Genomic DNA, 19,412 nt, shown 5'->3' with positions numbered 1-19,412 from the left:
CGAACAAATTGAGATGAAAGAGAAGAGAGCGAACTAGGCAAGCACTCATCCTGCGCACTGCCTTTCTTCTCCTTATCCTTTTGTACTTTAGTTTCCTTCATTGCTCTAGGATGCCCCATGTTTTCTGCATAGTTTTTCATATGCAAATCTCAAACCTAGACTGGTTGGTGGTAATTATAACTTAATTATGGATAGCTAAATTTTAAATTCGTTCTGCTACTTTAAGACTAGGCATTGCAAGAGAGGCAGAGTTGTCTACACTCTTATGCTTGGGTAATGTTACTAATGTGTGTATGTACTTGCAGTACATGTGAAGAACTTTCGAGGGTAGTTTCAAATTTTTTAAAAGCCAGAATACAGCCACGCATTCCAATTCTCGATGCACCAATTAACATCATTTTTTTTGTTGACTCTGAAAACTAAGCACGCTCCTTCATAATTTGCACCTGAAGGGGATTTATCAACTCCTGCCAAAAGCAGCTCAAATCACATTTCTGTGGGTAGTATACAAAATAGTATGAAGCATTCACTATTTTAGAACTTGTAAACCAGGTAAACATCAGTTTCCGTGAGCTTAAGGAGACCCAGAACAGATTTTTTTTGACACAGTTCTTTTCAGCACAAGAGAGCTTACCCTTCATAGTGTTCATTGCTGCAGTGATTAATCCCAAAAGCACGTACTTATTTTATAAGGGGTACTTTTCTATCTGAAAGGCTGATGTCCCTTTTTTGTCCAGTGACAATGAGAATTAATAGCGATGCCAATAGCCCTTTTAGCGGCTTGGGCATGTTGTCGCTCTGCTTTCGCAGGAGTTCATGTTACTATGTTTAATGACATTTATTCTGAACTTTACAGCTATTCTCGAAAACAACAAGCCGTTACAATGAGAGGATATGGCTTTATACATCTTTCCTCTATTTGTACTGTGTTGTGTACACCCGTGCCCGAGGTTGTTGCTCCTTGTCGTGGAAGGCTTGTCCAGTCGTCGTTATTTTCTCGACTCACTGGCCAGGCCAAATCACCGAAAACATCACTGCGCATATGCTCGCATACGCGCAGTGCCGAGTAGCAGTGCACGTCATTTCTGAGACATAGTCTGAAACATAGTGTAGGTAGAAAAACTATGTTGCTGCAAAATATTGGCGACCTGCAAACTGCGTGCACGGCTTCATGAGCATGTGGAAAAGTCAATCAAGACGCGATGATTAGCATGGGGTCATACATCACGCAAAGGCAGCGCCACTTCAATGCGTACTAATAATTTAGGCCTATGTGCACATCTTTATGGAGTAATATCTTTTACTATAAAGAAGCGAACAATACTTTAATACTAAGAAGAAAATTGTTCAGTGCGTACAGTAATCTACGTTCACGTGACAGGGTACGTCGAATAGTTCAAGTTTTTGACACCAAGGGCGCCACTGGCAATTTTTCATGATTTTTAATAAAGAAATAAAAATAGAAATCCACTTCTCACGAGAGAAACAGGGTTGGTTTGAGCAACGCCGACTAAATTTCAAGGCCGAAGGGCTGCCGCAGTGACGTCAGAGGTTGGGGGCCCAGTTGCCCAACTGAGCATGCTCAGTAAGACTTTTTTTTCCACATCTTTTATTCGGCCCAATCTAGCCGCAGCAGCTGCGACAGCGGAAGCGTTGGTTCTCCTAAAACGTGAACGAAACACAGGCTTTCCGCCGCGTTCGCAGCGTAACTGCGCCCCCGCCCTCTGACGTCACTGCGGCAGCCCTTCAGCTTTGAAATTTAGTCGGCGTTGGTTTGAGTCATTATGAGGGACAATCTTTCAATCCGTGCAGTCATCTGATTTGATGTCCTGGGAAGCTGTCGATCTCTTTAATAATGGTACGTTAGGGTACCGCGAAGTATAATCTAGGCACTTTAGTGTTGTACATCTATGCGCTCGCCACTGTACCAAAATTAGGCAAAGGAAAAGGTACCAAGGTACCACAAATTTTGTGTTTGTCTGCCTTGGCTCCTGCATTTTGTACGCTGGGCCTACGCAACCTGCCCAGACGCCAGCTGTGTTTGTTATGTTGTTGTGGGGGCGCGTATTTATGTTGTTGTTGTGGGGGCGCGTGTCAAAAGTGAAGAAATACTTGCTACTGTTTCTGGACTGGTTCAGAATTGAGTTTCCATGGTTTGTGACTTCGCGCAAAGGTGGCAAGTACATATTCCATATCATGTGTGCCTGAGATGTAAGCATTATGCACGTCGGCAAGGCAGACATGAAAGTGCACATAGAAGCATCAGAACTGCGTACCTGCTGCGGAAGGGCAGGGAAACATCGGAATTTCCTTCCTAAAGAGCTGCAAACACAGCGCGATCCATGCCGAATGGCTATTCACGGGATTTCTTGTGAAACACAACTTGCCACTTAGTGTAAGTGATCATACATGATCATTGTTTCAAAAAATGTTGTCGAAGTGCGAGGACACAATGCGGTACGGGTGTAGACATGGAAAAAAAAACTGCCATTGTCAAGGAAATGGCTGCAGATGCCAAATTTAATATGGTGGAGGCTCTGAAAGGCCATGTTTTCGCAATCGTTGTGGACGGAAGTAATAGCGAGTCACAAATGTCACAGTGTCGTGATATCCGATGTGTAAAAAACGAACAAACAAAAACCTTCTTTTCTTCGCTCGCTGGGATCCCTGGAATTTTTACGCTGCAAGGTTGGCAGGCATGGGTGGGGCTGCCCTGCTGATGCTCAGCGATGGAATTTTTAAAATGAAAGAAAATATTTTATGCATTTGATTGATATGGGAAGTTTAACGTCCCAAAACCACTATGCAATTATGAGAGACACTGTAGTGGAGGGCTCCAAAAATTTCGACCGCGTGGGGTTCTTTAACGTGCACCCAAATCTGAGCCCGCGGGCCTACAGCATTTTCGCCTCCATCGAAAGTGAAGTGCAGCCACCACAGCCGGGGTTCGCTCCCGCAATTTGCAGGTCAGCAGCCGAGTACCTTAGCCACTAGATTACCGTGGCAGGGCTATATTTTATGCTTGTTAGCTGACTTTTGTATCTGGAGAGTGCATTGCATACCAATGAAAACGAAGTGTCTCTTTTGTGATGTCCCAGAGTCATGTCAGTGCACCTTTTAAATGTGGTGCCCCCAAACACTTCTCACCATTTTTACGGAGGACAAGTGGGGCTTATCCTCGGTAAAAGTGGTTAAAGCTATGTGGACGAGCTGAGCTTGTGTTTGGTAGGTGAAGTGTTAATGATCAGCACTGCCCCAGCTGGTTTCCCACTGTTGGTGCTCACTTTAGTGGGGCTCTCTTCCTGGCTGCATACTTCTCTAACACGGTGGAACTTCAATTATATGTCCCCTGGTTGTGCGGCCACCCACATTTTATGATGAATCAGTTTGGTCCTGGCAAAGTGCTCATATTAATAATGTATTAAAAACCTTGTTTATACCATGCAATTTTACACTGACCCCGCATCTTACAACTTAGTTTCCGTCCTTGAATCGAACGCCGACCAAATATTTGAGTGTAAAATAAGAATTCACGTTCCTTTTAGTTGACGATTACAGAAATAGGATGTGATATAGCAGTATGTCGCCCTAGAATGAAAAATTTATTCTCCGCGAAGTTCATGCGCTTGTGTGTGCGTCTCAATTGCGTGCATATCCAGGGTCCTTGTCTAGACAAGCTCTATTCATACGGAGTAGCTTCAACTGGCCGGAAAGCTCTTTGAGATCTGGATATTTTCAACTTTTCGGTCCTCGGAGACTTCCTGGTCAACACACAGCTTACAGTGAAATCCCGTTATAACGAACCTCAGATTAACGATTTTTTCAGATTAACGAATATTCCGGAAATCCCCTTCCAAATGTCCTTTGGTTCAATGTAAAAATATTTCACTACTACGAATTTCAGAATAACGAATGTTTCAGAATAACGTATCAAATTTTATCACCCTGGTACCTTAAGAGCACTTTGAAATAACGAATTTCTAGCGTAAAAATTACGTGCGGCGGTCTAAATGCCCAGCGCCATATGTGGCACTATCATCATCATCAGAGCTCCTGCTCATTTCTCCATGCGTTGCCTTATGCTAAATGCGCACTAGCCTGGCTAGCCCTATCGCCATCGCCAGTGCCTTGTTTTCGATGTTTTTTTTTTTTTTTTTGCATGCTCGTTGAGCCAGGTTGAGTCTAACCTCGCCGCCTTTGTTTTGTTACGTCGACCGGCAACGTCGCACGATTGTCGTAGGCTTTCTCGTTTTAAAGGTTAGAGTGATTCGTTTCTGCGTTCGCGATGAGCTCCGGAAGCAGCGCGAAAAAGAAACGGAGGCAGTTTTCTTTGAAAGAAAAAGTGGATATTCTTTCTCAAGTGGACGCCGGTAAAAAACAAATCCACATTGCGAACGAGATGGGGGTTGCACCATCAACTGTCGCAACCATCCTGAAGGACCGACAAAAGATCCTCGAGCTGCACCGAGGGTCCCAACTCGCACCGTCAAGAAAACGGCTCCGACTTGGGAATTTCCAAGAAGTGGATGCTGCAGTACTGACTTGGTTCAAGGACGCGCATTCTCAAAATGTGCCGGTGTCGGGACCCATGCTGCAGGAAAAAGCCCGGCAATTCGCTGATGCTTTGGACATCACAGGCTTCGAAGCAAGCGCGGGATGGCTTCATCGTTTCCGTGAAAGGAATGGAATCACCTGGCAAGTGGTGTCTGGTGAAGAGAAGGCGGCAGATGCAGCAAGCGCTGCTGCATGGAGGGACGAGAAGTTCCGCGAAATCGTCGCTTCATACTCCGAAGATGATATATTCAATGCGGACGAAATGGCGTTCTTCTATCAAATGCTTCCTGATAAAACCATGCATTTTAAAGGGAACAGCTGCAAAGGCGGCAAGCAGTCCAAAGTCCGGATTACGGTATTGTTATGCCGCAATTCCACAGGCACCAAGAAGCTGAAGCCCTTGGTGATCGGCAAATACAAGAAGCCTCGCTGCATGAGGAACGTTGTTTCATTGCCGTGCGATTATCGGGCTAATTCACGCGCGTGGATGACACGAGAGTTATTCTCTGAGTGGCTACTAAAGGTGGACGATGAGATGAGGAGCGCAGGTAGGAAAATCCTGATTATCGCCGACAACTGCTCGGCGCATCTTGTTAATGTCAGGCTGACAAATGTACAGCTGGAATTCTTGCCTCCGAACTGTACGTCCTTGCTCCAGCCACTGGACCAAGGCATCATAAAAAGTGTCAAGGCCCATTACCGGACACGCCTGGTTCAGTGATTGCTGATAAATCTTCGGATGAAGCTGCCTACCTCCATCAATGTGCGACAGGCCACAGAAATGGTTACCGGGGCCTGGTGGAGCGTTACATCAACCACCATCCAGAACTGCTGGAGGAAGGCAGGCTTGGTAGTAATGCCATCTGAATCTGAACAAGGCAGCGAAGAAAGCGACGCGAGTGGCATGTGGCAAGAAGTCGTCGAAAGACTCGCGATGGATGCCTCGGTGACGTTCGAGGACTATGTGCAGTGCGACGACGAAGCATGCACGTCAGCCGAACTGACGACCGATGACATCGTCAGTGCTGTTCGTGGTGATAACAGCGACGAGGACGCCAATGGCGAAGACGACGCTGAGACCGCGCCCGTTAGCCAACCAGAAGAATCGCTTTCCAACGCCGACATCATGGAATGCGTGCGAAAGATGCGCACTTACCTTGGCAGGTGCAGCAATGCCACCGAAGCAGAGCATAAGAATGTTAACAACTTCGAAGCGTTCGTCCTGCGGCAGTTGAGCGGCACCCGCCAGGCCAAGATCACCGACTTTTTCAAATAAACGTGCGCTCATTCCGGAATACTTCGCGTTTTGTTTCTTTTCACGCTCGTCATAAAATCAAGCGTTTGCGGATGTGTACACAGCAAAGGTAGGCGACTCCTTTTGTTGCATTTACGATTTTTAATGTGAATTTTCGATGTTTTCACTATAACGATATTTCAAAATAACGAACTATTTTCCGCGGTCCCTTCAAATTCGTTGTATCGAGATTTCACTGTATCTTCCTTCATTTGTGGCACTGGCAGTCGGAGGCTTTGAGAGTGCGAAAGGACATGACACAGCTGTTTCATCGTGCTAAGTAACTCGCTTGACGTGAACGGCCAAACTCTACATGTTGCCCTGCACAAGACGACAAATAGTCTGCAAAGGTGTCCTGTGAAAGGAAGCTTGTGCTTTCTCACTATTATGTGACGGCAATGACACTGTCTGACACTTCTGATGGGAGGCTGTTGCCAATGTGATTTTGCTTTCGATTTCACGTGCAGGCAATTTTCACTCAATTTATTGAATTAAATAATGCAACCATTTTTGCAAATAATTTGATCTGCTTTCCTTGGCGAAAAACAGCATTGTGCTGTAGGCTTATTCACGTGGTCTTTACACGCTTCTTGGCCAAGCTCTTAGTCTTTTTCCCTTAAGGGGGGACGCGGCTTTGGGATCGCGAAAAATGGCAAAAAAAATTGATTTTTTGAAACTCAAGTTTTCCGTTTCTGGAACCCTTTTTCTATCCGGTTCCAAAATATCTACACTGAAAACCGCGCAAAAGTGCTTCAGAAAATTTGTTTCACCCACCTAGGTAGCAAAAATTTTTCTGGAAATGGCGAGAAAACTGCGTTTTTCAAAAAATTATAGCTTCACGATGCTTGGGCCGGGAGCCGGCTTCTTGGGCTCATCGGAAAGAGCATTTCTCCGTGTTTAACTTTCCCGCCTCAGCTGGCTCCTCCCTTTAACAACAAGCGAGCAAAAAGCAAATGTTTGAAGGTCGTTTTGAGGCCCTTGATTGGCCGTGGCCGCCATGTTGCCTCAGCTCGCCTCGCCATTGGCCCGATGCTCGCTCCGGGAGATTGTCGTCTGCTGCTTGTGCGTCGCGAGGACATGGCTCTCGAAAATCGCCACTTCGTGACGTGTTCACGGCTTGATATTCACTTAAGATATAACTACGCTTTAGTTACGAGCAGTAAGCGGATGCGTGATCAGGTTACTACGAGCGTCAGCGCGGTCTACGAGCGCCGCGCGTCATTGGAGTCGTCTTTAGCTCTAACTCCGCCGACTGCGGGCAGGAACGACGCGCTAGCGCATTCGTGGCGACGTGCTTCTTCGCAAGCAACGAAGCTGTAAGCGGCGGCACGATCTGATTACTACGAGTGGCCGCACCGGATGCACGATCAGATTACTACAAGCGGGTGCGCGGCGGTCTACGAGTGCGGCGCGTCATCGGAGTTGGCTTTAGGCCTAACTCCGCTGACAGCGAGACTGCGGGCAGGAACGACGCGCAAGCGCACTCTTGGTGACGTGCTTCTTCGCAAGGAATGTTCCACATCACTCGCTAGCTCCTCTGAATATTGTACGGGCATTTTACGCATCGGCAGCGGACAACACAGTCAAGCTCGTCACCCCCCCCCCCCTCTTCACTGCCAAGGATCGCTCGGAACAGCGGCTCGCAGTTTCGCGTGTCGTTATTCGAAAATGTGATGCCAAGTGCAGTGCGTGCCGATTTTTTGTCTTTGTAGTTACACATTTCGCACATCGTCATCGAACGCCGCCGGCAAGTGCATTACGCGCCGGCTGCACTGTCCACGCTGCCGCGCACACCACGGTCATATGGAGTGCCGTCAGTAAGCTTTTGTGATGCGAGATTCAGACGTGCTTGGAGCCGTGCTTGATATTGCCACGAACGTCTATGAATGTTCCGAGGCTAATGAATTGCTGTAAATTAGAGTTTCCGCGACCGGCTGTAAGATGATGCGTTTCACGGCTAGAGCGGCGAAAGAGCATGTGTGAATCAGGGGCACGAATTTTTATATGCCCGTTTCGTGTCATTAATTATACTGCTAGAAATTCCCGTGCCACCAGTCTTCTGCCCATAACTTTGTTATTTAGAAAGAAGGCATAGGCTGTCATGGTGTGATTCATTTTTCTGATGCAATAAACTTCTCTCCAAATAAAAAAAAAGTTCAGTGAATATTTGTAATCAAGTACTTAATTACGCTAATTACAACTTCAGCACAAAAAAGTATGTGTAATAATTTCAGTATATGGTTTTATTCAATTACAATCTTTTCTGTCATATCTATCACACCACTCCTGCATACAAAGAACTTGGTTTGAAATCCATACTTGTTCTTTGTAACTCATGAAAAAGAGTAAATCATGAAAAGAAGTCAAATATCACAAGACAAACCTGAAATCACAATTTTCAGCTGTCTTAGAGACGTAAAGAAAAGTTCAAACTTTGAACGCAGCTTTCTCAATACTTTTTTTTTTTTTTGACATTATGCTCAGCCCCTCCACATGGTTCAATGAATAAATAATTTGTTTCTTGTAAAGTATTCGTGGTATCGCTTCAAAATTTGTATGGAAGCACTGTGAGGTTATTCTTAGTGTCTGTGCCAATATTCATCAATATCCAACGAGAAACAAAAAGTTCATTGAAAAAAGCCTGTCGAAAACTTCGACAGGCTTTTTCTCACAAGTGTGTTTTGGACATTGTCCATTGCTCGTGGAAAGAGTAGCACGAGAATGACCGGACCGATTTTGATTTTGTTTTTTTTCCCTGAATCCCTGAACACTGCTTGAGGGTACAGCAATCTTCAATTTCTGTTTTGTGGCCCTGTTATTTTTCTAGACAATGATTTGTCCGTGCCATTGTTTCTGACAATGTGTGTCGGCAGCCATTATGATCTCTAAAAAAAAGAGAACTTATTAAAAAATTCCGAGAGTGTCATACCCTGTAGCTTTCTTTTGAGTAAAGATCAATGCCATTCGCAGCTTCCTGGCATGTTTTGTTGCAGCGCCAGGCTTTCCACAAGCAGACCATGTAATTGGATCGTGTAGCATTATGTAACTTGAGAACTACTGAAGCTATCATGATAAAACTGCATATTTCCCTATTCTAAACACTTATGAGTATGCATGCCAAATTTGATTGCTGTAGGTCAACAAATAAAAAAGTTTTTTTTCAAAGCCACCTCCCCCCTTAAAGTCGTGTAATCAAAATTGTAGTATGCTTTTGTCAACCTTGTGCTACTAGAAGCGTCATTCATGCTTAGAAAAGGCACACCGTTCTTCGATGTTGTAGATTGCGTCAGGCATGAAACATGTCCAACGTCCATGACACTTATGCTAGTACTCTCCTCTGACAATACAAACTGACCACAGTTGTTAATCCAGAAAAATAATGCAGGCAAGGATAGAGCATCGCAAAAATTGTGTATTTTTTGAAAACTGACGTTTAATGTTAAACATTTTAGCCCAGAGTGTACAGAGACAAATAATGTTTAGCTCTGGTAGCACATGGCTATTGATAGGCCACAATAGACTGGTGGTGTCGAGCTTGCATCCTAGCTGAAGACACTGTACATTGCAGTGTTTCCTGTGTGGTAAATTATTGTGAGGAGAGCGGAAACTGGCAACAGTGTTTAAATTGGAAGTGCCAGTCGTGCCTTCTCAAGCAATGGTGAGACTGACTGGGACACCATCGTGGGGCTACTGGAGTAACACATCATACGAAATTTTCCACGTTGTGGCTATCATAGAAAGTTGATCCACCTTTTGTTAAGCAGAGAGCACTTGCCAATTGCAGGCAAAATCACCATTGGCCTGCCAGTGGCATGAGACGTATTACCGTGTTGTCGTCCAGCTGCCGTGTTGTTCCAAATCACACCACCAAGCGCATTGGAGGCTCATTTTGTTTGAAGTATGAGCAGCGTGGCACTGTGAATCTTTAACCAAAACATGCAACAATTGCATGCACCTGCAGCGTAGTGAGAAAGAGTTACTGGTACTCAGAGATGTGGAGATTAACTAGCAGGCTAACCTTAAGTCTTTGGTTATTTATGGCCTGCGCCTATTGCTGCACTGCTGCCATTAGCATTGCATCCAAAGTGATGTCACGTTGAGTGAATCCTGTATTCTTTGGCAAGTCTTTAGAGAGGTCCACGTAATTGTTTTTTTGTTGGACATTCACAATGCATAGCGGAGTCGCGTTTAACGTGGCTGAACTTGACAGCATTTTGAACTTGTGTTTATCTGAAATGTTTATAAGCATGTCACAGTGTTTTACGGGACCCTTTAATGCCACGCAAGAGGGATGTGTAGCTGGCTTCAACAAACCTTGAAGTAAACCAAGAGTCAATGGTGCAAGACCATTGTGACAGAAACAGAGCTTGCTGGGCAAAAGAGTAGTTTAAAATTTTGCAATTTTTGAAACATACACTCTGCATGTAAATGCAGAGTGTGTCAGACGGTATCAGCCATATTGAACTTGTTTGCCGAGCCATATACTAACGTCATTTATACGCAATGGTCATTGTATGTGCAATAGTGGGTACGTGTTTGTATTGGCTTACTGGCCATGGTAGGTATGGTTTTGCTTGTTAAAAAAAAATAGAAAAACACTATTGTGTACGTAAACCTCACATATTTTAACATATGCTTCAGGAGCGGAAGACCCCTGCTAAGCCAGCGCGTGGGGCCAAGAAGGCTGCGGCCTCCAAGCGCAGTAAGAAGGAGGAGAGCGAAGAAGAGGAGGAAGAGGCAGCGTCTGCCGAGGAAGCCTCGACGACAGCTGCCAACGAGGATGAGTCAACTGACGACAAAGACAAAAACGACGAGAAGGACGAGGTGAACAACGACGACGGTGGAGGCGAGGCTCGGCAAGTGGCTTCCGAAGATGCCAACACCGATCACAACGAGCCCGAAGTCAACAACAAAGAAGAGAAGGCAACCACAGACGGTGGCAGCAAGGCATCAGCCACGACGACGGCAGACTCGAAAGCGGATGCCGAGCCCCCGGTTGCCAAGGAGAACGCCCTCGCAGGGGACAGTGTCTCGGCGCCGGTGGCCACCAAGCCACCAGAGGAAGTGGCTGCTTAGTGTGCACAGTCCCAATTGCTGTGTTTCCTCTGGCAGGCATCGCGCATCCCCTTTCAGATCACACATTTCTTGCATCATCCCAATGTGAAGCCTGTTTGTTGGAGTCCTTGAGGGCTTCTGCCATGCATTAGCAATTCACAGGTCCTCCTCTGGTTCTTCTGTTTGATGCAACATTTTCAGCTTGGCACATCGCAGCAGTGACTGACGTGGGAATTATCTGGCTGCACTTCACTCATGCTGCCCCCACCAGTCTTCACTATGAGGGAAGAAGCAATGTGTGTATTTATTTGCATTTTCAGTCAACTCCAACCATGGGTGTAGGTTGCAGTCACGTAGATAGCTGCCTGGGTAAAATTTTCAGGCTAGCAGTGAGTAACAGGGCATGAGCTCTGGTTCCCACTTGTGTCATTTACCTGCGACAAGGCCTATGATGATTGCAAGTGATGTGCTTAGTACATAAGGCTAAGCTTTTGGGCCGGGCACATTCAGTGAACTTGCAGTGCTGCTTTGACAGTAAGCTCTACGTATCGGTATGACAGCAACAGCTGCCATTTACTTACGCTCACTGGCGCTGCTCTCTGTCAATTGTGCCTATTTCAAAAGCTTGAATATGAAACTAATTGCACCTTCACTGGCTTTGATTATTGATAACAGTTTGCTTGGTTTTATCGGCTTGCTTGAAACATGAAGCTGATAGGCACTCTAATAGCAGCAAACAGGAATTACATTGGGATTACATTGAACAAAAGGACACCGGAGCCATAGATTTGGTGGTCATTTAATGACCCAGTCATCGTTTTTTTTTTCTTTGAAAACTTGTCATTGGCTGCTGGAAAGCCAAACTTACGCAGGAGTTGTTTACATAAAGTCCTCAGCTTGCCTTGAATTTTGATCAGCTCACGGTGTATGCGTTGTCTATCTGCTAACACTCAGTGGCAAGCCTGGTCTTGGTGGCACCAGCTTGTGAAGAGTTGATGTGTGGTGCGGGTTGACTGTATGTGTATTTGTTAAGTAACGTTTAACGTGCTTGTTTTCGATATTCATCCACAAGTCGTGTTCATTCTTTTGTTTGTTTCGTCCTACAGTAAGGCTTGCATAATGAGGTGTGGCGGGGAAGCATGTCAATTTTTCTCATAATATTTTTAAAGTAATACTGTTTTTAATTTACAATTCATAGCTCTGTCAGACATTCTTTCTGAGTGCTGGTGGTTGTGCTGACTCAAGATAGCCAGCTTCTATTATGGACAGAATGAACATGCAGAATGTGTGTTGCAAGTTGCGGGTAAAGGATATTTCTGTGAGGAAGGAGAGCAGGAAGAAACGCGTACAGCCATCAGCACTGGGGCTACTTTCTGGGCAGTCATCTCAGTTATTCATTCGTTGTGCCCCTTTTGTGACTGCATTTTATAACCTTCATGCTCCCTGGTAAAGAATACTCGGGGCATCATTGTCGTAGTTGTCAGAAAGCTGCGTTTTTTTTCTTTTCCATAGATTTGCTTTTCGCATTTGAATGGTGGTACCAAAGTCGCACAATCCTCCCAGCTTATTCAGTGTGTTATTTTGTCAAGAGGCAGGTTTTTGTCGATCAAAAGTTTAGGTAGATTTTAAGGGACATTGCCGGCTTGGAACTTACTTCTCTGAGGGCTTAATCTCAAATTCTTAATTTGGTTCACAGTAGCTTACATAACAATACAGGACTGCATGCGTTGAGGTGGCAGAACTTTTTTTGTTTATATCTTCAGTGATCTTGATCAATCTGCATAGGATTATGCAGTTTTTTCTGCTGATTTCAAATATTTAATATGTTTTCCAGTTTTGTTCCTGAGATAACATGAGTTCAACCACTATTGTTTAAGGCTGCCATAGAAAAAAATTGCTTAATTAAAAGTGATATTTAAGATATGCCAACAAAGACTAATGACTATAGATTGAAAGTATGCAAGTTCTTTTTGTTTTTTGCCTTTTCGTGGCTATTCTATAGCAAAATGAACTATCCATTTTCAAAAGCAGTTGAAGTTGTGTTACAATTTTGATGAGTAATTGATTAAAAAAGATTGTGGTCTAAATTCTGCTCCCACACTTGCATTCTACACACATACAGGTTTCCATTGCAAAAAGTGTACTTGCCCTAGCTGCAGAGATATTGAGGCCTCAAAATTGAACAGTCGTGAATTTACTTTATGAGAAAAATAGAAAAAACTGGAAACACACAGCCTCTTCAAAAAGCAACAATCATGGCGTGCATGTTTTGCAATCATCATAAAGGTGCTCATAAATTCGTAGCAGAGCTTCTAATACAGGTGCCGGCAAAATGTAAAAAAGCCTCTAAGTCGGTTCCCTATATTTTGCAAGTTCTGCATGTTAACAGCACCAAGAATCTGGACAGTTAGAATGACATTACAAAGAAATTACCCATTTCCTGGTATGAGAAAATGTGCAGATAAAAAAATACTTGCAGCAACCAAATATGTCAATAATAATAAATGAATTTATTGGTCACTTTTCTGTCCCAAAGACCAGTCTGCCCCTTAACTGGCTTGGGCTAGCTTACGGCCCGCTGTTTACCACGCAGCCCTTTCTGGAAGCTGGGACTCCGAACAAAAATGTTCCTGCCGGCAGACTGTAAATACATGAATTTGCTTCCTCACCGCCTTCATCAATTTAATTAGATTGGCTTTTGAAAATGCTCATTTAGAGCCATGTCTGATTATACTAAATGTCATTCTTTCCAGGCACACCCTGTCTATGCCAAACCCCCTCCTCCCTTATTTTTCACCCATTCATTGAGAGTCGGGAATAGTATGCGTGTGGACGTGTGCATTTGTGCCGCTGGCTAGTGCATTGTTGCGGAAAAGCTGCGAGTGTTTGCACACTGCTGCTTTTGTGCAGAGCTCAAGTCTTGAAAGCCTCGGCAGTGGGTTGCGAATGCTCTTTGGTCGTCTGATCCCAAGCCTGACTGTGTGGGTTTCGTGAACTGACAGTGGCAGCCTGCCCTAATTAAGTAATGCAGAAAGTCTGCTTTCCGGACCGATTGTACAGGAGCAAGACACGTGTATTTTGCGGCCTCTATGTCTGTGACTGCTTTGTCGTACAAGTGAGGAAAAGATTTTCTATACAGGAGTGTGTAATCAAGCTCTTGCTTTTTGTTGTATGGTTTTGGTCGGTGGTTTTTCTACGCTGTGCTGTCTGTGAGCTCACGTGTGCCAATTGCGACTGCAAAATGCAGTGGCGTAGAGTCAGACTGGCTCGGATGGATCTCGCGGCGCGTTTTGCCACAAACCCTTTGTGTAATGCCTTTCTTGGTTGCATGTGGTGCCTGTGACCACCATTGAGTCTCTCTGCTGACCCAAGAAAACTATTCCCTTTCACTTTGTAAACTCTTCATTGATTTTCTAGTGGTTTACCGTCGTAAGCTCAGTGACCTCACACTTTGGGAAATGTAGTGTACTTTCTCAATGAATGTGTCTAGACTAGGCTGAAAAAAAAAAAGCGAACGAGGGCACTAGATTCTGTTCTTGCACAAGTACTCCTGTAATAAAAGCGGTTACCCAACAGAATCTTAGCGCTTTGCATATGCATTAAGGGAAACACAGTGAGCATTAGGGGTATGTTCATGATTGCCATTTCTTTACCTGGACATGAAGTTGTGAAATTCGGGGAGTACTTAGGAGAATGGGGATTTTTGTGCTGAACCTAGCTCCCTTGACATCAACGTTTTGACCTTCTTGAAAGCTGTAAACCTTAGAAATGTTTACAATGCATGAGCGCATGTGTGGAGCCCATTTGCTTGCTGTGACCACTATTTTTGCACGTGCGCTCAAACGGTGTAGTCAGTAATTGTCTTAGCTCTTCTTGCATCCTCCCGTCCGAGTGCATCACTAAGTGGCTTTTTCGACCTGCTCTCATTCCTGTTCCTACAGCCATGAGTTTCTTTATTTTTGTGGTCATAAACGTTCCCATTGTTTTGGTCTTTCATCATTTTGTTTTCTTTTCATTCATGATAATGGCAAATGTAAATTCACAATAAAGTTTCCATCAAAGTACGGTGTGTTGCTTTCCCTGCTTTGGCTGTTTTGAGCCACTGGATTTTTTGCTTGAAGGCATCACAGCATCAGTTCTGGAAGCTAATTAATAGCCAGTGTACGCAAGACTATACTGGTGCGGGCCATCACATTTTAGCCCTTCATAACATGCCCTACCATTGACGCACACTGCCATACCCATCTTCCTATCGCGATGAGGTACTGACACAAACTTTAAAAAGACTGGCGTTGAGAACCGTGGTGTCTTGGTGCTTGGTAATGCATATGTTTTTTTTTTAAATACCACTCCTACTAGACACTGTTTTGGTATCGAGGGAGCCGCTGCACCTCAACTGATTAGCACAAGTCCGATCAACACCTAGGAGACATTGGTCTGATTTCGCGAGATGGCTGTAACTCACGACATACTGGCAGTTGCTCTGTCATTAGCTGTCAGTCTCGCGTGGTGCCCGTGAACATTGCTGAGCGGCTTTGACAGGTGATTTGTGAGAATTGGGCTGCCAGGACGCAAGAGTTCGCAAGCCCAGTGAAATCTGTTGACTCCTCGTGATGTCCATTTAGTTTGGCCAGCTAGTGCTAGGCTGCAAAAACTTTGAAATCAAAGTAAAATGTTTAATACGCATAGTTTGGCTCCAGTGCGTGGAGAGCATTGATTGTGAATACCATGGAAACAAGAAATCTCTCCTTCTAGAGCGCCTTGGATGACCTCCATTATGGCTGCCCCTTTGGTGGATACTGTCGTCGTTGTCAAAGCCCCCAGATTTTCCATTCTCCTCAAGTACCGGTGACTACAGTCTACCCACAACCGTTTAAGCGCCACTTACGAATCTTGGTCCTAATGCTCGTTTTTGTCAGTATTGCTTTTCCAAACTTTTTCTCGGCACTTGGTGAAACGCGTGGGATCGGCAGGAGGAGAATTCTCAGGTGCTTCATGTTACCGCATTTTCCGCTGAAATATTCTTGGCTAATGTGCTTAGACGTACGTGGCTTTGTATATCTTGCATGTTGGAAAACAAATGGCTGTGCTTGAGAGAGGGCTGGGAGTGGAGGCAGTTGTCAGTATTTAGGTAAATAGGAAAAATCGAGGGATTTTAGTTTCGGCTAGCGACACGAGAAGTGCTGTACATAACTTGTTGGTTAAATCTTTCAAGCTATCCTTTCAATTGCAATTAAAACCCTCTCTCTCTTTCTACACGAGATATTAGACATTTACAGTTAACCATTAGCGTGATAATGCGGTTCAAGAGAATGGCGTTACCGTGCAGCAAACGTTCGTTGCGGACATCGTCTTGTAGTTTAGTGGTATAACGCTTACGTGCCTTAGATCAGAGTTATTCAATCATGATTGTTAACTCCAGGTGGTACTTGGAGTGTTCACTAGATGAATGGATGGGCAGACAAACAGACGCGGCCAGCAGACGGACGATTCATGATTTACCGATAAAACCCTCCGAAGCTTCGCCCCACGCATCATCCTCTCCGTGGACATGCTGTGATTTTTTTTCTCTTAACGAAATTCTTGAATTTCTGCAGAGTCTTCTTACGCTTTGTTCTGACGGGCACGTCAGATCTCGACAGATTTGTTTGATACTTGCGTGCCCTCTGCACCAGATGTTCCAGGGCCTGCATTTTCGTCCGCTCCTGATGTGTCGGGTTGCGGTGCACTAGATGACTGATTAGATGCAGGTGATCAGTTCATAACAGCAAAGGTGCCTAATTTCATTTTCTTGACTGCACCAGGGTGAACAGCAGCCGACTTGGATGTGTTCCACACGCCCAATTTCCAGAGGTACGAGGCCGGTCCACGTTTTCCAATGATCTTGTGTGCAGAGTATTGTGAAGACAGGTTGCCGTGAACTGCAGGTATCTTAATGCGCACGTAATCACGAACGACAAAATGGGTTCCTTGGCTCCATGCGAATGCCTTTCTTAGTCGGCTGTGTCAGGCATCCGGTAATGTCCGCGCGAATGTGTTATCTCTTCGTGCTCGCTTCCTCTCCCATAGCAACAGCTTTGAGCGCGTGCGCTTATCCTCGCCCCTAGCAACCGGAGCATGCAGTGTGAGAGAGGGTGGGTGCAGTGCTTCGCTGCTCCTCGCCGTTCGCTCTCCTCCCTGCGCCCCACTTTCCCTTCTGATCGCGCGCCACTCGACCGTTCGCTGGCTGGGCGCCTCTCACGAACATCTGGAAATGTATGCTCGAGACGCCGCTGTGAAACACAAATGCAGAGCCGAGAACGCTGCTTGTTTTGTTCACTTCATAGTACTTTTTAACCGTGCACGCTAGCTACTAGAGCTGGAAACGCACACAGAGTTTCTCGCGACTGAAAAACTCCACGTGTGGTGAAGGGCGCTATACATAGTGTGCACGTGCGTCACGCAGCGCCCTTTCGTCACTTTCGAAATGCGCCACCGACATGCCCGGGTACCTAGAGTCCGTCGCCTACCGCTGCCGTGTTGTCTCCTCGTGCTTGTGCCCGTTTAGTTTTGCCTCACGATGCAAGTTTGAAGGCTGCTAGAGAGGCAACTTGATTTAGTAGTCCCCAAAACGGGAGCAGAGCTTCGGAGGAGTTTCTTCTCCGAACGTTCTTACCTAAAATTGAGAACGCACATTGCGATTTTCCGAAAAGCACCGCCGTGCTTGGCTGGCGCAGATTAACAACAACAAAAAGAAAACTACTTGAAGAAAATCGGAGATACTTGGGGCTTAAGGTGTAACTTCATTCCGGGTAAGTGCCATAGCCAAGCACTTACCTGCAAACAAAGATAGCTTACCGAGATACTGCACATACAAACTTATCCGCGACCACTGCGTGCACAATCAGCGTGCCAGGGAGGCGGTTAAAATCGTGATGGTGATCACGGAAATTCGGGTATTGCATTGAAACAAACCGTGAAAAAGGATGCAAAACAATATTAGTTCACTTCGAAATACAGCCGATTGGTTCGAGTTGGGGGTCAGTATTTTTAAAAATTGGTCATTTCATTCCGTAACACGGTCTCCATCATTTTCAGGGACTCCACTGTACATTAGCGTACAAAAAAAGTAAAATACAAGGTGAAAAAGGTGTCAAAACATACGCGAAAAAAAAAAAAAGTGATGACCGGCAATACCGCGGCACGCACCACGCGAAGTCTCTATCTGCCCCGCATAATATTTTCCTCGGCTGCTTCCACGTATTTCAATCGAAGAGGCTCAACATCAGCATTGTTTAAAACACATGGGGGGGGGGGGGGGCGCTGCTACTTTGGTGGCCTGGGCCGCAGCAATATATTAATATCTCTCGTAAACTTGCCTAGCTCTGCACGACGCGTGTTCGATGATGGGAGCTGCTGCGCTTCGCTCATCCCCTCTTAAAATTGCGGCTCGAGAGACTTTGGGCTTTCACTTGTTCTTGGGCCGCGCAATTTGTAGTGTTTGTGGTGAAAGTGAGATAATGGGCCCTCGTAGGTCGTGGCGGGCAGCCGGTGCACGCGGTGGCTGGTATACGTGTCGCACATGTTGATTTTCTGGTCTTGTATCGAGTGAACAAACGAGGTCTTCCTGGTCCGATGAGCTCGTTAATGTACGACAACAAAAACCACAATGCTACCCTTTCAACATCGTACACAACAGATGACGAGCCCCCAACAAACCGCGCCGCAGCACGCGAACTGCCGTAGGTACCCAGGGAGGTACCCGGGCATGGCGGGAGAAGGCGACAATGGTGGAAGTGACATCACATGAACACTATGTGTTGACTTAATGGTGTTAAGGTGCCTCGATATCGAGGCACCCTACATGGTGTAAGCGAAAAATTCTAACGTTGGTTTCTCACGTGCGAAACGCTGTTATGGACGCTACTCAATGCACTAGTCGCATATCATCGCGATTACCTTCGGGGAGGTGGGGGCATTTTTTTCATCGGTGTGTGTCTTCGACATCATTTGCTTGTTTTTTACGCGTTCTCGTAACTACTCTCGAATTGCCTGTGCTCTCGGATGAAATTTTCTACTACTGCTGCTGCCGCCGCCGTTGCATTAGCGATGGAGGCTAAAACGCTGTAGGCCCGTGTGCTCTCGTAATCATATGGTGGTTTTGGGACGTTAAACCCCAGATATCAATCAATACTAGTACTATATACTAGTACTACTATTTTTCATTAGTCTGAGGTCGCGAACTCTCACAAGCATACCCGTGGTTCCATGCATACATACATAAACATATACGCACGTATATACTTGACATACGTTCATACACATGTACAGATAGATTCACAATCCTCCTTTTTTACGATACTGCGGTGCATGAGCCCTTCTCTGGCAACAAGGTCGCGGTAAAACTCCTGGTCTTGGAGGCCTTCGTTCTCCTGGCCTCTACCAAGCCCGTACCAAAACGCCAGAGGGCAGCACAGGAAAACGGAAAATGCGGATTGTCTACAGCAGCGGAGCGCGTGGTTGTCGACGC

General features: G+C 45.5%; 1 protein-coding gene across 2 annotated transcripts in view; it reads left to right on the top strand.

The window, feature by feature from the left end:
* LOC119185213 (uncharacterized) overlaps window positions 1–14,967 on the top strand; it is a 47,639-nt gene extending 32,672 nt beyond the window's left edge. For both annotated transcript variants that reach the window (XM_037434310.2, XM_037434309.2), the window contains exon 4: window positions 10,490–14,967. In XM_037434310.2, the coding sequence (XP_037290207.1) occupies window positions 10,490–10,924 (435 nt within the window). In that variant the 3' untranslated portion in view covers window positions 10,925–14,967. The remainder of the gene's footprint in view (window positions 1–10,489) is intronic.
* The last annotated feature ends 4,445 nt before the right edge of the window (window positions 14,968–19,412 follow it).

The sequence above is a fragment of the Rhipicephalus microplus genome, chromosome 3 (assembly GCF_043290135.1).
Source record: "Rhipicephalus microplus isolate Deutch F79 chromosome 3, USDA_Rmic, whole genome shotgun sequence".
Classification (NCBI taxonomy): Eukaryota; Metazoa; Arthropoda; class Arachnida; order Ixodida; family Ixodidae; genus Rhipicephalus; species Rhipicephalus microplus.
The sequence above is the reverse complement of the archived record's forward strand: the minus strand, read 5'-3'. Positions and strand labels throughout refer to the sequence as shown.